Source organism: Triturus cristatus, chromosome 2_2, assembly GCF_964204655.1.
Source record: "Triturus cristatus chromosome 2_2, aTriCri1.1, whole genome shotgun sequence".
NCBI lineage: Eukaryota > Metazoa > Chordata > Amphibia > Caudata > Salamandridae > Triturus > Triturus cristatus.
Window position 1 is genome coordinate 1,249,841,188 of NC_140582.1, and position 18,698 is coordinate 1,249,859,885.

The 18,698-nt window shown below is 42.9% G+C and overlaps 1 protein-coding gene across 4 annotated transcripts in view; it reads left to right on the forward strand.

Annotated features, from left to right (window-relative positions):
* Nucleotides 1-18,698, forward strand: part of LOC146863517 (uncharacterized) — a 159,134-nt gene that overhangs the window by 61,026 nt on the left and 79,410 nt on the right. For 2 of the 4 annotated variants that reach the window (XM_085642954.1, XM_085642955.1), the window contains exon 2: nt 7,745-9,227. In XM_085642954.1, coding sequence (XP_085499080.1) covers nt 7,850-9,227 — 1,378 coding nt within the window. In that variant the 5' untranslated portion in view covers nt 7,745-7,849. The remainder of the gene's footprint in view (nt 1-7,744; nt 9,228-18,698) is intronic. The other 2 variants (XM_085642953.1, XM_085642956.1) reach the window with 1 other exon arrangement.

The following is an 18,698-nucleotide window of genomic DNA, read 5'->3' on the forward strand; positions in this document are numbered from 1 at the left end:
TCCGGGCGACGGTAGACGTGGGTGCAGCTAAGGGTGTAGTTGGCGGTGATAAGGAGTTTGAAGGTCAGTGTTCCATGTTTCTGGTGATGCTTTCGGAGGTGGTGGAGCTTTGGATGGGTTATTTGAAGATAGTACTGATTTTGCCTCCTGGTTTGTTTGTCCTGCCCTGTATTGTGATGTTGTGTCCAAGGAGTGGAGGGGTTGTTGCCATGGTAATGATTAGGACCAACAAAGATGTCATCCAGGTTTCGGTCAGGAAGAGCAGGCCCAGTTAGCGGTCATGTAGCATCCCAAATTTTGGTGGTGCGTTTATTGAGGGAGCAAGTGATGAGAAGTATTCACGACAGGAATGGGTGTGGTGTAGTGGGGGTCGAGTGTGTGTTGAGTGTGGGTGCTTGTTGAGTGATTGGGACTGACCAGTGTCTCGAGAAGAGTTTTAATGTTGAAGGCCTTCTAGAACCTTGTAAAGCTAAAGCCAACTGAGAAGGAAGATCTTTTTTTTTCCTGTAGAGTCATCCTTCCAACTTCCAAACCGTGAGTGAGTTTGAGGGGAAGAAGGCCCTTGAATAAACACATCAGGAAGGAACATGCCATAGAATCAGAGGAGGGGAGGATGAACTACTATTGACTTTATAAGAGGTAACCAATATCTGCAAAGCCACAGCAGAACGATGACTATTTCTGCTTTCTTCCTCGCAATCTTGAACAACATTCTTGGGATCAAAGGAATTCATATATCAGCCTTTTTGGTTATTTCACCAGCAGGGCATCCTGCCCCGAGGCTCCCTGTTCTGGGAATCGAGAACAGAAGTGTGAAAGAAGAGCATTTCTCTTTGAAGCCAAGAGATGCAAAGTTCGAGTTCCAAACCTCTCGTACACCTTCACAGAAGTCCTGGACAAACAGGTCCTATAATTGTGTGAACTCTCTGCTCATTTAATGTGCGTTTGCATTGTCCAAGCCTCTGATGTGGACTGCAGAAATGGAAATGAGATAAGAAACACAGCTACCTTGTTCAGGGGTCCTGTGTGCGCTGGTGATTCACAGGTGTCACTGTCATAGTATGCACATTACGCTGATGGACTTGCCAGTGGAAGTGGAGAAGAGCTCGATGCACTGTCATAGCCTCCTCCAGGTCAATTATCTGAATGACTCCCTGAGAATCCACTTCGATTGCACTGAAAAAAGGACCCAAGGGTGTGCCCCAACTCAGGGCAGTGGCATCTGTGTCAAAATTATTGGTGGATCCGAATGCATCATCATCCTCTTGTTTAGATATTCCTGAACTATCCATCATTTAAATGAGAGCAGACCTCCAATGGTATTGGTAGCAGTGTGTCCATTGATTAACAAATCAGAGACCAGAAACTGTGAAGATACCACAACGGGGGTAGAAGATGCAGCCCTGCATCATGAAGACACAGACTGCTGTATGCCCCTGAACTTCCATCCATCTGGGGCATGTGTTCAGGCTCAATGAAGATGTTAACAGCTCTCTCAATCTCTGCTCTCCTCAATGGAAGAAAGATTCTTCCCAAAGCTGTGCTGAATCTTGCTCCACATGATATTTCGATACCACCAACTGATTTTATGGAAAAATTATCAGAATTGCATGGTGGCTCGGTGTTATTTTTGTGATTTGCAGAAGATGATGCAGAAACTCCTCTGAGAGGACATTCAACTACCAATCGTCCAGATCTGAAAAGACTGTTTTTTTATTGCATATGAAGATGCGCTACCAGAGGTACCACCATTTTAGTAAATACCCTGGGATCAGATGTTAGGCTGAATGGCAGAACCTGGGATTGCCAACGTAGCCCCTGTAAACAGATTCTGAGAAGCATTTGATGTTCTAACGCCACAGGGTCAGAGGGAGAATAGGCAGAGGCAGGGGTACCAGCTCTCAGGGATGGGGTCACTTACTTCAGAGGCGGGAAGAGGCAGCTTGAGTGGGGAAGTTTAAGACAGGTAGAGCCTCTCTGAAGAGCAGGAGGGGGGTGAGTGAGACACAACAGCTTAGTAGAACAGTCAGTGGACACAAAATGGCTTAGTGCTCAGAGATATGAAACATAAACATTTGCAGACAGTCTGTGGTTACACACTACATCCATGCGATGATTGTTAACAGCTCCTGGGAGCCACCTTATAAGAAATTTGGTTTTAGGTTGGGCTGGGGGGAGAAAACTCTTCTCAAGCAACAACCACAATCCTTGTCAGAGTGAACTACAAAAGTCACTAAATTAACCTGTGCTAAACCCTCTGGTAGCTTGGCACAAAAACAGTGAGGCTTAACTTTGAGGAACTGTTTTAATTAGTTATGCAGTACACAAACAGTAATAAAGTGAAAACATATCGCAAGAAAAGTCCCAATCCAATTTAGAAAAATAGATCAAATAAGATCAAATGACAAAAATCCAATCAGTAGGTCCGGAGATATGCAATTTTTAAAGTTTAAGTAAAAATAGCACCAAGGAGCAGAAAGCACACACTGTGGGTATCTGATCAAGTTAGAGTCTCAAGTTCAGGCTGATTGTGATGGACTACAGGCTGTATACAGGGACCAGGCTAGTCCCACTGAAAAAGTTACCTTCTGAAAGTCTGGAGCAGTATATTCAAACCTTCAGGATTTCACAGGATGCCAGCCAGGGGTGCAGGACATGGGGAGGCAACTCTTGGTGATCAGAAACGCACTCCTGCGGAGGCCAGCAGAGCTCAGACAGTTCCAGTTGTAGTAGGTCAGCTGAGCCATTTCAAGGAAGCTTCTGGAGCTTGTTGTGTCCCTGTACCTCATAACCGGAGGTCAGCCAACTGACTCTTGGAGTCACTCTGGTAGTCCTGGATTTGAAGGGATGGTCCTCTCTCCCTCAAAGAGCAAGGCAGGCTTCAAGCAGCTGGACAGTTCTCAGAAGAATAAGACGGGCCCCAAGCAACAGGGCAGTTCTCTGAAGAACAGGGCAAGCCTCAAGCAGCAGGGCAATCCTCCAAAAATCGAGGCAGGCTTCAATCAGCATTTTGTTCACTGTCAGGGGCCAATAGGCATTTCTGATAGGGGAGCAACTAACATGCCCAAGCAGCTGCTAACTTCTAGAAAGCCTCAGAAAGTTTAGGGCGGAACAATACCAACTTTCTAAAAATGGCATTCTCAAAATTCTGATCCTAAACCTGACTTTACCATTAGAGAGGATTTTAACTTACAATTCATTTGAGTCCAAACATGATATTTCTCCTTGTTCCAAATTAAAAGTTAGCTTTTAATAAATGTAATAAGGTAACTCAATCTTACCCTATGGGAGATGTCGGCTTCACAGTTGTGAAAAATAAATGTAGGGGTTTTTCAGTACAAGGACATGTAAGACTTTAAAGGACGTGTCCAACTTTTTAATTTCAATGCACCCTGCCCTAGTGGCTGTTTAGGGCCCAGCCTTGGGTACCTTATATGTATTAAAAAGGGAGATTCAGGCCTGGCAGAATGATTATTGTGCCAGTTTGAATTGGCTGTTTAAACTGGCACACAGGCCGCAATGGCAGGTCTAAGACATGTTTTAAAAGGCTACTGAAGTGGATAGCACAACAAGTGCTGCTGGTCCACTAGTAGAAGTGAATTTCCAGGCCCTGGATACAGGATGTACCACTTTACTAGGGACTTATATGTAATTAAATGTGGCAGTTATATATAAGCCAAATTTGACCGTGTTTGGAGGTGTGACCAGAAGCACTTTAGCACTGGTTAGCAGTGGTAAAGTGCACAGAGTCCTAAGGCCAACAACAACGAATTCCAGCAAACAAGAGGGAAGGAGGCAAAAAGTTTGGAGGAAGACCACCCCAAAGGCTATCAAATCTGACACACCTCTTTCTACTGCATTGCCAACGAGCATGCGAAAAGTCATTGCTAGTAACCACACATTCCGATTTATACTTCAATATCAACTATGCAAGGAGAGAAACCAGCATGGAGTGCAGGGGAGAGAAACATGCGAGAGAGAACTCTGGAAAAAAATGTATAAGTGGAGTTCTTCAAAGAAATAAGAGAGGAGCTTGGGGTATGGAGTGACAAAAGCAGGTGAATGAGCGAGAGCAACAGGGAGCAGGAGGATGAGAGCCATGCACATGGGAGACAGCTGGAAAATACATTTATCCTTGTGGAATGCTTAAGCAAAAAGAAAATAATTCCCTAAAAGTGAGCAATGCAAGGACACAAGTAAAGAGGCTATGCTCCATGGGATGGACAAACACATGATAGACAGGGCAAACCACGTAAAAAGAAGCAAGCAGATGAGAGGGGCAATAAAGCCGTACAGTGGTAAGCAACCGTGCGGCCATAAACTCACTGTAAAGTCTGGTAAGCTGACTATAGGTCTTTTACAGCTAGAACAGCCTGTGGTGTCTGGTTGCTTCGACCTAAAAATGAAGTAGTGCCCAGAGACGCCTCTGCGTACAGTGTACATAAAAATGTATGGATTGAAAAGTTTCTACCACACTTGATCATAAGGGTGTATCTCTCCTTCACATGGCGCCTCATTATTTCCAGATTGTTAAACTGTGAGCATGGTCTTTGGAAAGCCCTTTTCATTGCAATGCGTAATCAACTATGAAATCAGGGTCTATTCACAACTATACTTATTTTCACTTCCCACGTGCCAGCTTCTTGCTATCAGACATCACACCTGAAAACGAATACTGCTCTCAGTAGATGAATAATGGAATTGGACTGGGCCACCCTGCAAAATATTTTAGAGGCTTCTCTAAAATTCCAGGATCATATCACAGGTCACTGTGCTAGCAGCAGCCTACGTGTTTGGGTTATATATGACATAAATGGAAAAATAGGCAACCAAAATTAAGTGTAATTATGAATCAACACAGAAGGTTGAGCAATAGTTTCTCTAGAAAAGACAGAACCTACCCACAAGTGGTGGCATGCTTCATCATCAGGATCTCCTACTTCAAAAAAATGCATTATTGGTGTTTGGAGGGGTTCTACCACTATGTAGTAGCAGGGTTTCTTTGTGATATTGGTTTGCCAGAGTTAGAAAGGTTAAACAGTCTAAGGCAATTACCCTCCTACAAGCTTATTCAGGGCTTCCCTGGAAGGTTTGCATGTGTAAGCAACTGTCAGCATGTTTCGCCCAATTTTGTATGCCAGAGGGGTGAACGGCCTTCATCTGTACATATAGGTCTCTGGCTGTGTACTCTTCCCTACAATTCCAGATTTGGTGTCAGGACAACACACTACATAGATATGTCAAAACACATGCAACAGATGGAGTGTATTCAATGCTTAGCAAAATTCTTTTCCCCAGGAATTCTCTGAATGTTAAAGATAAACAATGAGCAATGATTATACGTAATTGATAAAGAAAACTGTTGCCAGGGAATGAAATCAGTCATGCAATATTTGTAGTTAACATAGCAAACAATGAGGCCCTGCTCACAAGGTAGAACACAGTGTTGGTGGTTTGTTGTTAAAGTACAATTATCGTGATACTTACCCTGTAAATGTGGGCTGCTTTCTCAACATAGTCGTTGCAGGGAGAGCATTGCCCTCTGGTCACACACTGCAGAAAATAATAACCCATAGGGTTAGGTCTTCATCTGCAGTGATGGGGCCGTATAAGATACTCTCAAAAAATGCGGGGCTCATGAACAGTAAGTAAGGTTAATCGGAATGTATCAGATTTGGAGACTGCTACCTCCCATTCCGTTAGCATCCTTTCTCCAAATCATATGGATTAGTCTGTAGGTGATCCAATAAGTTAAAAGGCATCAAACTGTTTGTAGAGGTTCTAGAATCGGTGCCACGTAAAATGTCCTGAGCTTAACAAACAACCTTTTACTGAGGCAGTATATTGTCATGGGATGGATGCCACTGGCCTGCACCGATGTTAACAAGGCAGAGGCACTTAACTCTTGAGCATTACTTCCCACAGCCCACTTCCAGGATTCCACATCAGTGTGCCAGACATGCACTGCGGTGTATGATGTCACCAGTGCAGAGACGGTAGCGTATGTCAAGATAAACTAGACGTACTGCGGTATATGATGTCTCCAGTGCTGAGACGCTAGAGTATGTCAAGATACACTAGACTTGGTCTTTCAAAAGACATTGATGTATAGTGTGGATAAGGCTTTTTATTTTCTGTGAATATTATGATAGGGAGCCTGAAATAGTACTTCAATGATGAGCCAGTAAAAAGCCACCAGTTTGGCCTAATCAATATGTGTAGTTGAGTATGTGGGACAATTTCACATCATAGCCCGTATATGTAGAATCCTGTCTGCAGAAATGTATTGTTATCCTCAGAGTTCTGAAGGAAAAATGTGAGTGTGTTAGTACTCCTTCAGATCGAGTAATCAAGTTCAAGGGAAGTTCGATAAGTCCATACAGAGAGTTAAATTATCTTAACTAGATTACCAGAATATGTCCTGGGTATATGTGGTACAGGCTGGGATGCATAGTGAGGTGGTAAAGACCCCATTGGTATTATCTTTGGCCATTGAGTAGTTGCCCAGCAATATCCTCATTCAGGCCGACTACGTGTATGTGGACTCTGTGAATCCAGTGTTGGTGCCTATTCAGTAGAGTCTACTTAGTGTTTGCTTTTTTGTTGATTAGCTAAGGCTTACTGATAATAATCCAAAGGAGATCATTTTTAGAGTGTGCGTCCTCCAGATCCTGAGCCGTGACTCTAGTGGAGAAGCTTGGGCATCGTATGTTGCTTCTCTGTTCGCTTATGTGAATATTTATTCTTCTTGATGTCATTCCAGTTTACCTAAGGCAACAAGGCCAAGTGATTAAATAGAGGATGGTTTCTGATTTACAGTTGCTGTTTTGGTTAAGGACCCAATGGGAAAGACATTGCTACAATTGGTGTGTTGGTTAGTATACAATATCCATCATTTTCCTCTACTTGAACATTGAACAACGTTTGGCGCATCAGGGTAGGGCACCATGATAAAGGTGGATAGAGTAGGTTGTTACTCTTCACCAGGAGTTAAGAGTATTACACCTCACCAGGATAAAGGTGGGTATTATTGCTCACCAGGAGACAAGTGTGAAAGAGTAGGGTGGCACTCCTTACCAGGACAGAAGTATGATAGAGTAGGGTGTTACACCTCACCAGGATCAAGCTGGGTATTATTGCTCACCAGGAGACAAGTGTGAAAGTGTAGTGTGGCACTCACCGGGAATCGGTTGGGTTATCTGCTCTTCATCATATGTTCTGTCAATCTTTTTGGGTGAACAGACAGAATTCAGGCAACTTTGCCCTATGTCTTGAATGAAACAAAAATGAGCATTGTTTCTATGCAAATGAGGTATTGGGGATACAGTTGAATGAACATATAACTTGCTTAGATCCTTATAGAGGTTGATGCCAGAAGTGGATGAGTCTGTGTGCCTTTCAAAAACAATGATTTTGATTTTTTCTTGATTGCATGATTACTGATTTTGTTGAGAATGGCTGGAGAGAGTACATTCAATAGCTGGAACCTTGGAGTGAGAGATGTTAACTTTTGAAGTGCAGTGTAGTCAGAGAATGTATTGCTTATAGTAGTTGCTGGAGTATTTTTTGGAGCATCACAAATATGGTTTTGTGAATGAGAGAGGGGTTGGGTGCTCTGGAAGTCAGTGGCGAGAGTGAGTGATTGTTCGAGACAAGATACTGCTAGTTTCAGCATCACTTTTGAAAACGATTCCTCTTCCTTCTGTGCACTGAAGTAAATTTGTGCTTCTGTCTTTTGACTTAGCAGATACGATTGCAGAATCATAGATGGTGTCTCCCATTCAAGCAGTGAATTACAAGAATGCCAGGACGACGGTAGGAGGCATCTGCCAGGGATCGCTAGGAATCTATGGACCAGGTTAAAATTCAAAACTTGGAGCGCACATGTAATGTGCCAAACACCAGAAACCCTTTTATGATTGAAGAGGGAGTTGAGGCAGCTGAAAGTGCTTTCCAGGAATGCATGGACCAAGCAGAGGCTGATGTCAGCGAGCAGATGTTTGGCAGCGATCAGCAAACCTCCATGAACCAAGTGATGGCTCGAAATGGAGGCCAGGAACCTCGTAATGATGTCCAGGAGTACATGGACCAAGCAAAGGCTGATGAGAGTGACCAGGTGTTTACCATAAATAGGCAACTCAACAGGAACCAGGTGGAATTTGAACAAGAGGAGGAGCCAACCACAGTTCAGTTGAAGGTCAAGGCAGAGGAAATCCTTGCTTGGGATCTCCAAGACTCCACAACTATTGCACCGATAGAAGAAATTGAGGGGCAGGGTGTTGGTGATTTCAACCAACTGCCCGTACAACTAACTGTTCAAGTGAAGATCGAGCAGGATGAAAACTCTGACTGCCATTTCCAAAACCCTACAGCTCCTCCGAAGGTGGAAGAAGGAGAAGAGCAGTGTGTCGGTGATTACAACCACCTGCCATTACAACCATTAACTGTTCAAGTGAAGGTTGAGGACGAGGAAACCTCTGACTGGTATCACCAGGATCCAACAGTGCCTACAAAGATGGAAGAAGGAGAAGAGCAGTGTTTCGATGATTACAACCATCTGCCATTACAACCACTAGCTTTTCAACTGAAAGTCAAGCAGGTGGAAACCCCTGCTTGGCACCACGAAGACTCCACAGCCCCTACAAAGGTGGAAGAAGGGGAGGAGCAGTATATGGGCGATTACAGGCATCAATCATCGCAACCACAAAGTATTCAAGTGAAGGTCAAAGAGGAGGAAATATCTGACTGGCGCCTGCAAGACTCCAAAGCCACTGCACACTTGAAGGAAAGGGAGGAGCAGTATGTCAGGAATTCCAAGCACTGTTCACCAGATCCGCTGAGTGTTGAATCGAAGGTCAAGGATGAAACCGCTGACTGGCATTTCCAAGACCCCGTAGCTCCTACGAAGGTGGAAGAAAGTGAGGACCAGTGTGTCTCCCATGACAAGCAGTGGCCATTTCAACCACTGAGTGTCGAAGGGAACCTCAAGGAGGAGGAAACCTCTGACTGGCAACTCCAAGACCCCGTAGCGCCTAGAAAGGTGGAAGAAGGAGAAGAGCAGTGTGTCAGCGACTCCAACAAATCTGTGATCCATCTCAAGACTGAGGAGACAGAGGAGCCCAAAAGCAATCAACATTCCTTTATCAAAGTGAAGAGCGAAGATGGGGAGGAGCTGGCTACCTGGGTCCAGAAGAAGCCCAAGTGGGAAGAGAATGAGGCCAACATAGGTAAGTTCTAATCAACAGGCCAGTGCCTCTGAAAAGCTGATCGCTGTGGGGTAATCAGTCACATGTCATGCATACCATGCAATCTAGCACTCAAGATCAGCCATTGAATCAGTATTGTTCCAGACCTGCATGCATGCATGCATGTCAGGAAACTGTAATCTTCGATTTTGCTCAGTTCACCTATAATTTTATGTTTATAAACAACATATTAGTTATTTAGTTAAAAATGCAATATTTTCCTTTGCTAGTAGTCCAGAAAATAATTGCAATTCTTTTAACCACTATACTCAAGGCCATTATATGGTCCTCCTTACAAGAAGGGCTGAATAGCATGAAGGATTTACCTTTGGTAAATCTCACTACCACAGGGTGCAGTATTTACCACGTGTGGTAATACCTATCATTGAGTTTTCAACTTGAAATAAGGCGTGACATGCAGAATCGGTTTTCAAGACACCGAATTACAAGTTTTGGCTTCTTTCCACGCTTTTTCCCTGAACACATATCAGATTTGACTTGACACAATCCATCAGGGGAGAACTGCAAGAGTGTGATAATTGGAATTTAGCCCTTTGATGTCCTATGAGTTATACTTTCCTTTTTTAAATTTGAAAAGTTACCTAAAATAATAGTTTTCCATACCTAGAGTCTTCTCTAGATTCAAAAACACTGATTATCTCTACTCATATGTGCAGGAAACTAGAAAACCTTAGCAAAAGAGAAACTCTTGTTTCTCTATTTTCATTCTTTGGTAGTAGTGGTATCAATCTTTGGTGGTTTCGTTCTTTGGTAGGTATGTTTTCATTATTTGGTAGGTGTGGTGTCATTCTTAGGTACGTGTGGTTTCATTCTTTGGTACTTGTGGTTTCATTCTTTGGTACCTGTGGTTTAATTCTTAGGTACTTGTGGTTTCATTCTTTGGTGGTATCATTCTTTGGTACTTGTGGTTTCATACTTTGGTACCTGTGGTTTAATTCTTAGGTACTTGTGGTTTCATTCTTTGGTGGTATCATTCTTTGGTACTTGTGGTTTCATTCTTCGGTGGTTTCACTCTTTGGTACATGTGGTTTCATTCTTTGGTACCTGTGGTTTCATTCTATGTTACGTGTGGTTTAATCTTTCAATACATGTGGTTTCATTCTTTGGTACATGTGGTCTAATTCTTTGGTACTTATAGTTTAATTCTTTGGTACATGTGGTTTTCTTCTCTGGTACGTGTGATTTGATTCTTTGGTACTTGTGGTTCGATTCTTTGGTACTTGTGATTTCATTCTTTGGTAAATTTGGTTTCATTCATTTCATTTGGGGAGAGGAGTTTGCCTAACGACTAGGGTGGTCGACCTCCAACCTGGGGAACCGGGTTCGAGTCTCAGCAAAGACGCTGAACATCCTGTGATTCTGGGCAAATCATTTAATCTCCCCATGCATAACAAAAACATGAATGTGCTCGCATGTAACTCAACTGTTGCTTTGTAAAGCGCTCTGATACACGATACCTTCGGGTCAAGTTCGTGCTATATAAAACTCCAGAAAATAAAATATTCTTTTGATACTTGTGGTGTCATTCTTTGGTACGTGTGGTTTCATTCTTTGGTTTATGTGTGGGTTTATTCTGTGGTACTTGTGGTTTCATTCTTTAGTACGTGTCGTTTCATTCTTTGGTACATGTGGTATCATTCTTTGTTACGTGTGGTGTCATTCTTTGGTACGTGTGGTATGCAAGTACATAAGAATGCTTCTGGAATGTAAAAGTTTTAAAAAAACCCTCTCCATTTCACTTAAAAAAAAAAAAAAAAGAGGAAGGAAACTGGGCCAACATTCATGAGTGTCATCTAAGGAGGAAAAAAACTGTGTTGTTACTTTATGGCAGCCAAGCATTTCTGTCGCTCCAGAACACAGGTGAGCGTAAACAGTTCATTTTAGCCACTGCAGTTTGAATTCAGCATCAATCCCGGTTTCTTCATTTTATTAAATAAAAATGTGTTTTGCTTTTGAATTTAAAGAAGATGCCCGTCTTGGAGATCTAGGAGCCAATTGATTACTCCTCAGGAAAATAGAGAGTTGTGGCAATACACTTAGCTCTGTAATTGAAGCATGCACTAGTTATGGTGGGAACAGGAGTGTGCTTCAGCACATCACAGTAGAATATCTCATACCGTTCCCAGGTATAAGGTCTTGTCGTAGAGTCGTGGAGCTGGCATTGTTTACCGAGCAGCATCTTGATATGTATTTTCATTTTCCGGTACTGTTCTAGGGCCACACTACTGCTGCAGTCCACATGGATAGCCAAGGTATTTCTTTTAGCTGCTTGACTCATGGGGGCCACATGTATAAAACATTTTCGAGGTTGCAAATAGACCAAATTACAGAATCTCGCAATTTGTGTAATCAAAAAAGCTTTTTTAATGTACAAATGACAAATTGCTATTCAGTAGGTTGTCAACAAATTCGTTTGGTTTAGCGATTTGGTATTTGGAAGGGGGGTGTTTAGCGCGTCCCTTCTAAGTACCAAATCACGTGGTACCTATTAATGTTTTGAGACTGAATTTGGGTCGCATAGCATTCATATTTTTTACAGACAACTAAAAGGTAATGGTAACCATTTGCAAATAGTAAGGGGTCTCTAATGGACCCCTTCCCCTTTGAGAATGTAAACTAAAATATCTTTCAAGAGCAGGCAGTGGTCCCACGGATTATTGCTTACTCTTAAAAAATGAAACTTAAACATTTAATTATCTATTGTTTAAACATATTCCAGTTTCCTTTAACCCCTTCCCTGCTCATGACGGAACCGTTCCGTCATGAGCCACGGTTGCCGTGTGCTCATGACGGAACGGTTCCGTCATGACAATCCTGTCGGCGGCCGCTCCGCCTGCGCGGCGCTGTTTCCCCGCCTGTGCGGGGCGACAACGCAAATGGGCGGAGTCATGACGGAACCGTTCCGTCATGAGCACAGCTCAACTGTGGCTCATGACGGAGCGGCTCCGTCATGAGCACAGGCCCGCCGCGCTGCCCCCCTGCCCCCCCAGCGCTGCAGCGGAATGTCCGCAGCAGCGAAGGGGTTAAGGAAAATGGGCTGCATTTAAAACAAAAAGATTGCTTTAATAAAAAAGCAATCACAGACAGGTGGTCTGCTGAGCCCAGAAGGCCACCATTCCTGTGATGGCTGTGATTTCTACTGTGCTGCAAACTGTGACCTATCTCGTTAATATTCATGACGTAAGTAGATTGGTGACCCACTAGGAATACCTATTTAATAGATGTACATTTGTTTACATTAGGGATTGCGATTTCCTAATTGCGATTCAATAAGAATCGCAGTTTGGAAATGGCAATTCCTAATGTACGTACATCTGGTCCTTGGTGTAGTGAAGCCTTAAGCAAGGAGGTGGTGGGGATTGGGAGGCATCATACTCTTGTCTAGCCAGTGCATCGAAGAATAGGACAGTAATTCTTATGTAAAACAATTTGGAAACCACTATCTGTTGCCAAGCCAAGGCTCCCTTCTCAAATCCTTGTATACATTTTTCAAGCTTGGTACCAGATTGTCTATAAGATTGTCTCTATGGCCAACGTTATCCCTCGAGGCTGCTGTCAGTTATGTAGCAGGACTTCGCACTCTTCGGGTTTACCACAGCGTTGTAAAGTCCAAGGTGATCGTTTATTACCACACACATTTTTATGGGCGGAACAGTGTTGTAGCCTCTATGGTTACACATCTGAGCGCTATATAATGTACACTCTATTTGTCAACACTTAATTTCCTACGCTAATCATGGTGCAAGGAATAGGGAATTACAGAAGCGCTTGCTTAGTAACGGGCATATGCAGCCTTATGTTATAGAATTGTTATAGTTTGGCACTTCCCACATTATTTTTCAGATATTCACAGATGTTCACATGCTCTTTTCCCATCTTGTATGTAATGCGGAAGCATGGTGTCTCCTGCACAGAAGTGATGGCTGAAGTAGCCATGCATTGGCCATCAGAACCACAGCCTGTCTTTATTTTGTGCGCGTCACAGTGTGTTGTTACGGCCTCCGCAAAACTATTGCCTTGAAGATCAGTCAAAGTGCAAAAGCTGATATCTCTGTAGAAGAATCTAAATATAGAGAGAAATGTGTGAATAGAGTCGCTCCTGTGCGAGTTTAGATTGTGGCTGGGCCACGATCGAGGACTGTGGAATTCAGGATGACAGCAGTGCTGATTCCTCACAGTGCCTGTCGGTGGGTCATAAATGAGTTAGGAATACATGCTCATCCAATCCTTGGCCTCTCTGCAGAGCGCATAGAGCAATGGTCAGGTGTGCCAGTTGTAATTGAAGTTATATGAGAAAGCATGCGGAAGAGTATTCAATGAGATCAGTTCAATGAGACCAATTCAGGAGATGCCAGAAAGATCTTGTATTTGGATTACCGGATCTAGCCAGGTCCAACTGAGAAACCATCAGAGCAGAAGCATACCAGTTGTTAATAGAAGGAGATAAAGAATCTTTCCATTTCATACATATTTCCCTCCTTGCTAGAAGGATGGTATAAAAAATAAGCTTTTTTGCCAAGGAGGGAACCCCTTGGTAGCAGCCAAAAATTACTGATGTTAAATCCAAGCTGATGTTGACTCCAAGAGATAGTGATAGAGTCTTACTGATAGCTTCCCAGAATTGGGCCAAATGCGAGCACTCAAAAAACATATGAATGTCAGAAGCAGCCACCATACCACACTTCGCACAGGCCACACTACTCCCCTCAGTAAATTTAGATAGACGAAGGGGTGAGTAGTATGCTCGATGAATCGTGAAAAGGTGATTCCTGCGTAACCATGCAGGTTTAACAATATCCCACATCATCCTGCAAGAAGAGTTCCAAAGTTGTTGCAAATCGGAATTGATGACATATTGGGACCAAAGGTCTTCTGGGAGTGAGAAAGTTCCGTCCATTTCCTCTAGGATTAAATTGTACCATAATGAAATTTCCTTCTTAGCAAGCGGTTTATCAAGCAAAAGCGTTATAAGATGACTATGTACACCCAAGGGGAATTTGGAACTATGTAACGGTTGAACGGAATATTCCCGAGCCCAGCTTGACATTTGAAAATACTTAAGCCTAGAAAAGTGTGGGCCAATCTTTGTACAGAGATACTCCCAGGGTACCAAATCCCCATCAACAAATAGGTCTCCCCACTCCTCCATTGAATACCTGGGGTTTTTTTTTTTTTTTTCCGCCAGGTCCAATGATTATGCCATTATCTCCATTCAGGGGGCTCCGTGTCTCACGAGACTAAGTTTAGTCCCGTGTAGTGATTCTGGCAATTGCTTGTATGGTTATAAATTAGTGATCATGGCTGGTTGTAAGCATTGCTGCTGAGGGGTGAGCCTTACCTTACATTACTGCTCCAACCGGTTCTAGTAACTGAGGCAGCGCAATGTGTGTGCACCAGCAAGATTGCATATTTAAACTCGTATGGCAGATGATGACAAAAAAAAGAAAAAAAAAAAAAAAAAAAAGAGAAAGCATGCGGAAGAGGTACACAGCTCTCAAAATATTGACCGGGCGAAAATGAAGGAAAATGCCGAGCTTACAAGTGAGTGGGTACGTCAGGTGTATGGGGAAATTGGTGAAGTGAAAACAGGGTGTTGAAGAGGAACGAGATGAGTTATACACATTGAGTGTTCCAGAAAGAGATGAGGTGACAAAGAGGTTAAATGTCTAACAAAGAGAGCGCAGAATAGAGTGGTATCAAGAGGAGAACAGAAGTTATAGAGACACTCCGCAGACCTTACCCCTTCTACTCACCATAGTAATCTTTAATTCACAGTCTGCTTATAAAAATGTAAATTACAGATATATAGGTAACGTGCACAATGATCGCCTGTTGTAGTTGGAGTCCCACCAGTTTTATCTGTGGCCCATTATGTACCTCCCTAAAAATCAGGTCTATGGAGGCCATTGGTGAGCACACGCACTCAGCTCACATCTAGACGGACTCCTCAATCAATCAATCGGGATTTGTAGAGCACGGCTAATCACCAGTGAAGGTATCCAGGTGCTAGGGTTTTGCTGGCATCAGTTGATAAGCCAGGTTGTGAGGCCCTTTCTGAATTCCAGAAGAGAGGGCAATGTTCGGAGGTTGAGGGGAAGGTCGTCTCAAGACTTAGTGGCAAGGTAGGAGAAGGAGCGTCCTCTAATGTGGCTTTGGCAAATGCGGGGCGTGTGTGCGAGGGCGAGAGAGGCAGAGCACAGGTGTCTGGAGGGTTTGGCGAAATTCAGGCGGTTGTTGATGATGCTGGTCTTTGGTCATCGAGGGCCTTGTAGACATGTGTTAGCATCATTAATTGGCTTATTTTCTGGATGGGTAGCCAGTGGAGGTTTCTGAGGTATGGGGGGATGTAGGTCTGTTTGGGTAGGCCAAGGATGAGTCTGGTAGCTGAGGTCTGTATCGTCTGGAGCCTATTCAGGATTTGGGTGGTAATTCCTGCGTAGAGCGCGTTGCCATAGTCAAGCCGGCTGGTAAATAGGGCTTGAGTGACCGTTTTCCTGGTGTTGATGGGGAGCCATCTGAGGATCTTTTAATGCATGTGGAGGGTGTGGAAGCAGAAAGGAGGAGACTGCGTTGATCTGGCATTACATTATGAGTTTGCTGTCCAGGATGATGCAGAGGTTGCGGGTGTAGTGTGTCGGTGTGGGTCCGAGTTCAAGGGAAGGCCACTAGGTTTCTTTCCATGGGGAGGTGTTGTTCCCAAAAATCAGCACTTCCATCTAGTCCGTGTTAAGTTTCAGGCAGTTGGTCTTCATCCAGTGAGCGACAATCGTCATGCAGTTGTGGAAAATTGTCCTGGTGGTGGAGGGGTCTTCTGAGAGTCAGAGGATGAGCTGGGTGTCGTCTGCGTAGAAAATTATGTTGAGGCCGTGGATACTGGAGATGTTAGTTAGGGTTGTCATGTAAGTGTTGAACAGGGTGGGGCTGTTGCATGAGCCTTGAGGGATGCTACAGTTGATGCTCTTGGGTTCCGGGGTGAAGGGTGGTAGGCGGACTCTCTAGGTTCATCGTGTGAGGAAGGATGCAATCCATTGAGGACGTCTCTGTGAATGCCGATGTGGTGGACTCTCTTGATGAGGGTGTGGTGGGATATGGTGTTGAACGCTGATGAGAGGTCGAGGAGGATCAGGGATTCTGCTTATCCTCGTTTGAGCAGGGTTCTAATGTGGTAGATGGCAGTGATAAGAGCGATTTTGGTGCTGTGGTTGGCACACGACTCTCATGGAAGGTGTCCAGCAGGTTGTTTCTCTCCAGGTGTTCGTGAGTTGGCGATTAATGGTCTTCTCGAAAGCTTTTGTGGGGAAGGAAAACAGTGATGGGGAAGTAGTTCTTGAGTTCGCTAGGGTCGGCGCAGGGTTTCTTGAGGAGGGGTCTGACCTTTGCATGTTTCCATCTATCGGGGAAGGCAGCAGTTGTGATGGACGTATTGATTATGAATCGGCTGTCCGGTTGTAGGTTTAAACCTATAATAACTGATAAAACACCACTTAAAGAGAAATAGCCCTCACCAGTGAAAACATATAAACACTGAAAAACCGCCTGCACAACCACAAACTAAATGCCATTCAAAGAAAGAAAAAGGATAGTGAAAGAGTCTATTTTTTCTTCCTGAATGGGCCAATACAATGTAACATTGTTATGCAAGCTAGCTGCAAGAAAGACTGGGCTAACGTTATTCTGCTTGAGTTTTGTTGTTTAGGGATGCCGCTGAAATATTGTTTCTTCCTTTTGCTTTTGTCAGTTTTGTGGTCTTCGGTCTAAAGATACAGGGTTTAGAAGCAAGTTTTAGGTCTCGTTTAATTATTTTATTAACTGTAGAGAATCAGGAAATATCAAAATCATATTTGATATTTTGGCTGCGTTTGATTCTTTCACTGATAGGTAACATGGCTCGGAATCTTTCCCAATACGTGTCATCATATTTACCCACAGAGAATGGGTAAAAACCCTTCATACATCAGCCCCCAGTTTCTAGTGAGTCAGTATTGATAGTAGATGATTTGGCAACATCTCAAGCTTTAAACATTCAATGCAAGGTATAGTGACAAGTATATGTGAAAAGAGTGCTATCACCAAGCATCTGGGATAGTGGTTAAAACATGACAGCAGACTTTTGGAAAACATGGAACGCAGTGTCACTTGGAATGCTCTGCAAAAAGGTTCTTTCCAAGTTCAAAGATTAGAGTGATATTGTTTGTATTTGCAGTGATCCAGCTAGTTATATTCAATTCAATACTCTTATTGTTTAAGTTAATAAAAACCTTAACAATATCCTGAGAGAAAAGAGGTACGACAATTTACAGACATTAAAAATGTTTAAAAGACATGTAACTATTTTTCCTAAAAAAAATATTCAAAAAACAGAATTCTTATCAGGTAAACGAATTAAAAACGAAGTATAATTCTATATCATAAACTTGTCGACGATATTGGTATTTCATCAAATGTTAGCATTAAAAAGGTTTATACAGCGGCTTAGAATTTCAGTAGTGTTAGCGGATCGCTGGACTTGATTGGACTGGCAGTATTTGTCGCCTTCGGCCAGTTGATCTTTTCGTAACGTAATAATAATTTAACCAGTTTGCAGGTCAATTGAGGCTCTGTTGTACCAAGTCCTTTAATGATGGCCGATCTGCAAGTTCAAATACCCCCATCGTTAAAAGCTTTTTGTAGTAGCAAGACCCGGATAGATTTTAAGAAGGGGCAGCGACAGATAAGGTGAATGAAATCTTGCCATGCTGAGCCACATAAGCTACATGTTTTGGAGCCTTTATACTTCCATGCAGGTTGATCGGCCAAACTCGGTAACACTCCAAATCTGATCGTCATTAGCTTTCGTTTCAGATGAGATGAATATGTTGTACTTGGGTATTCTGCCAGCCGTATTGATGTATAGGATTGAAGAACCATCCAGGCATGGAACCGTTTAGCTAATGTCAGTCAAATAGCTTTATTTCGATAACAAATATCATAAAAGCAATTCTATTCATACAAACCAAGAATAAAAGACAAAAGTTATCATAAAAACAGTAGTAAAAACAAGTATATACATTAGATCCAGGGATAATATACAAAAAGTTAATCATCTTATTAATAAATTAACAATAATATACTAGTACCTGATCCAAAATGTTTCATTTGTATACTTAGAATTTAATTAAAAAAAGAATAAAAAAAGATACTTCTTATGCAGCTATTTGATATCATTTAAAAAGATTTTTAAAAAGGAGGAAACCAACATATGGAGATACATTCAAATTTCCTTTTTACACCTCCCTACGCAAGAACTTGGATCTAATAAGCCAGATACAGCCGAGGTACTTTCCACACCGCATACAAAGAGAGCTCTAGGGTCTGATTTCAAGATCCGCAGGGCAGTAATATGAGCTGTGGTGCCCAGCTGTCTGCAAATTGGTTTAAGCCACTTTGATCTGG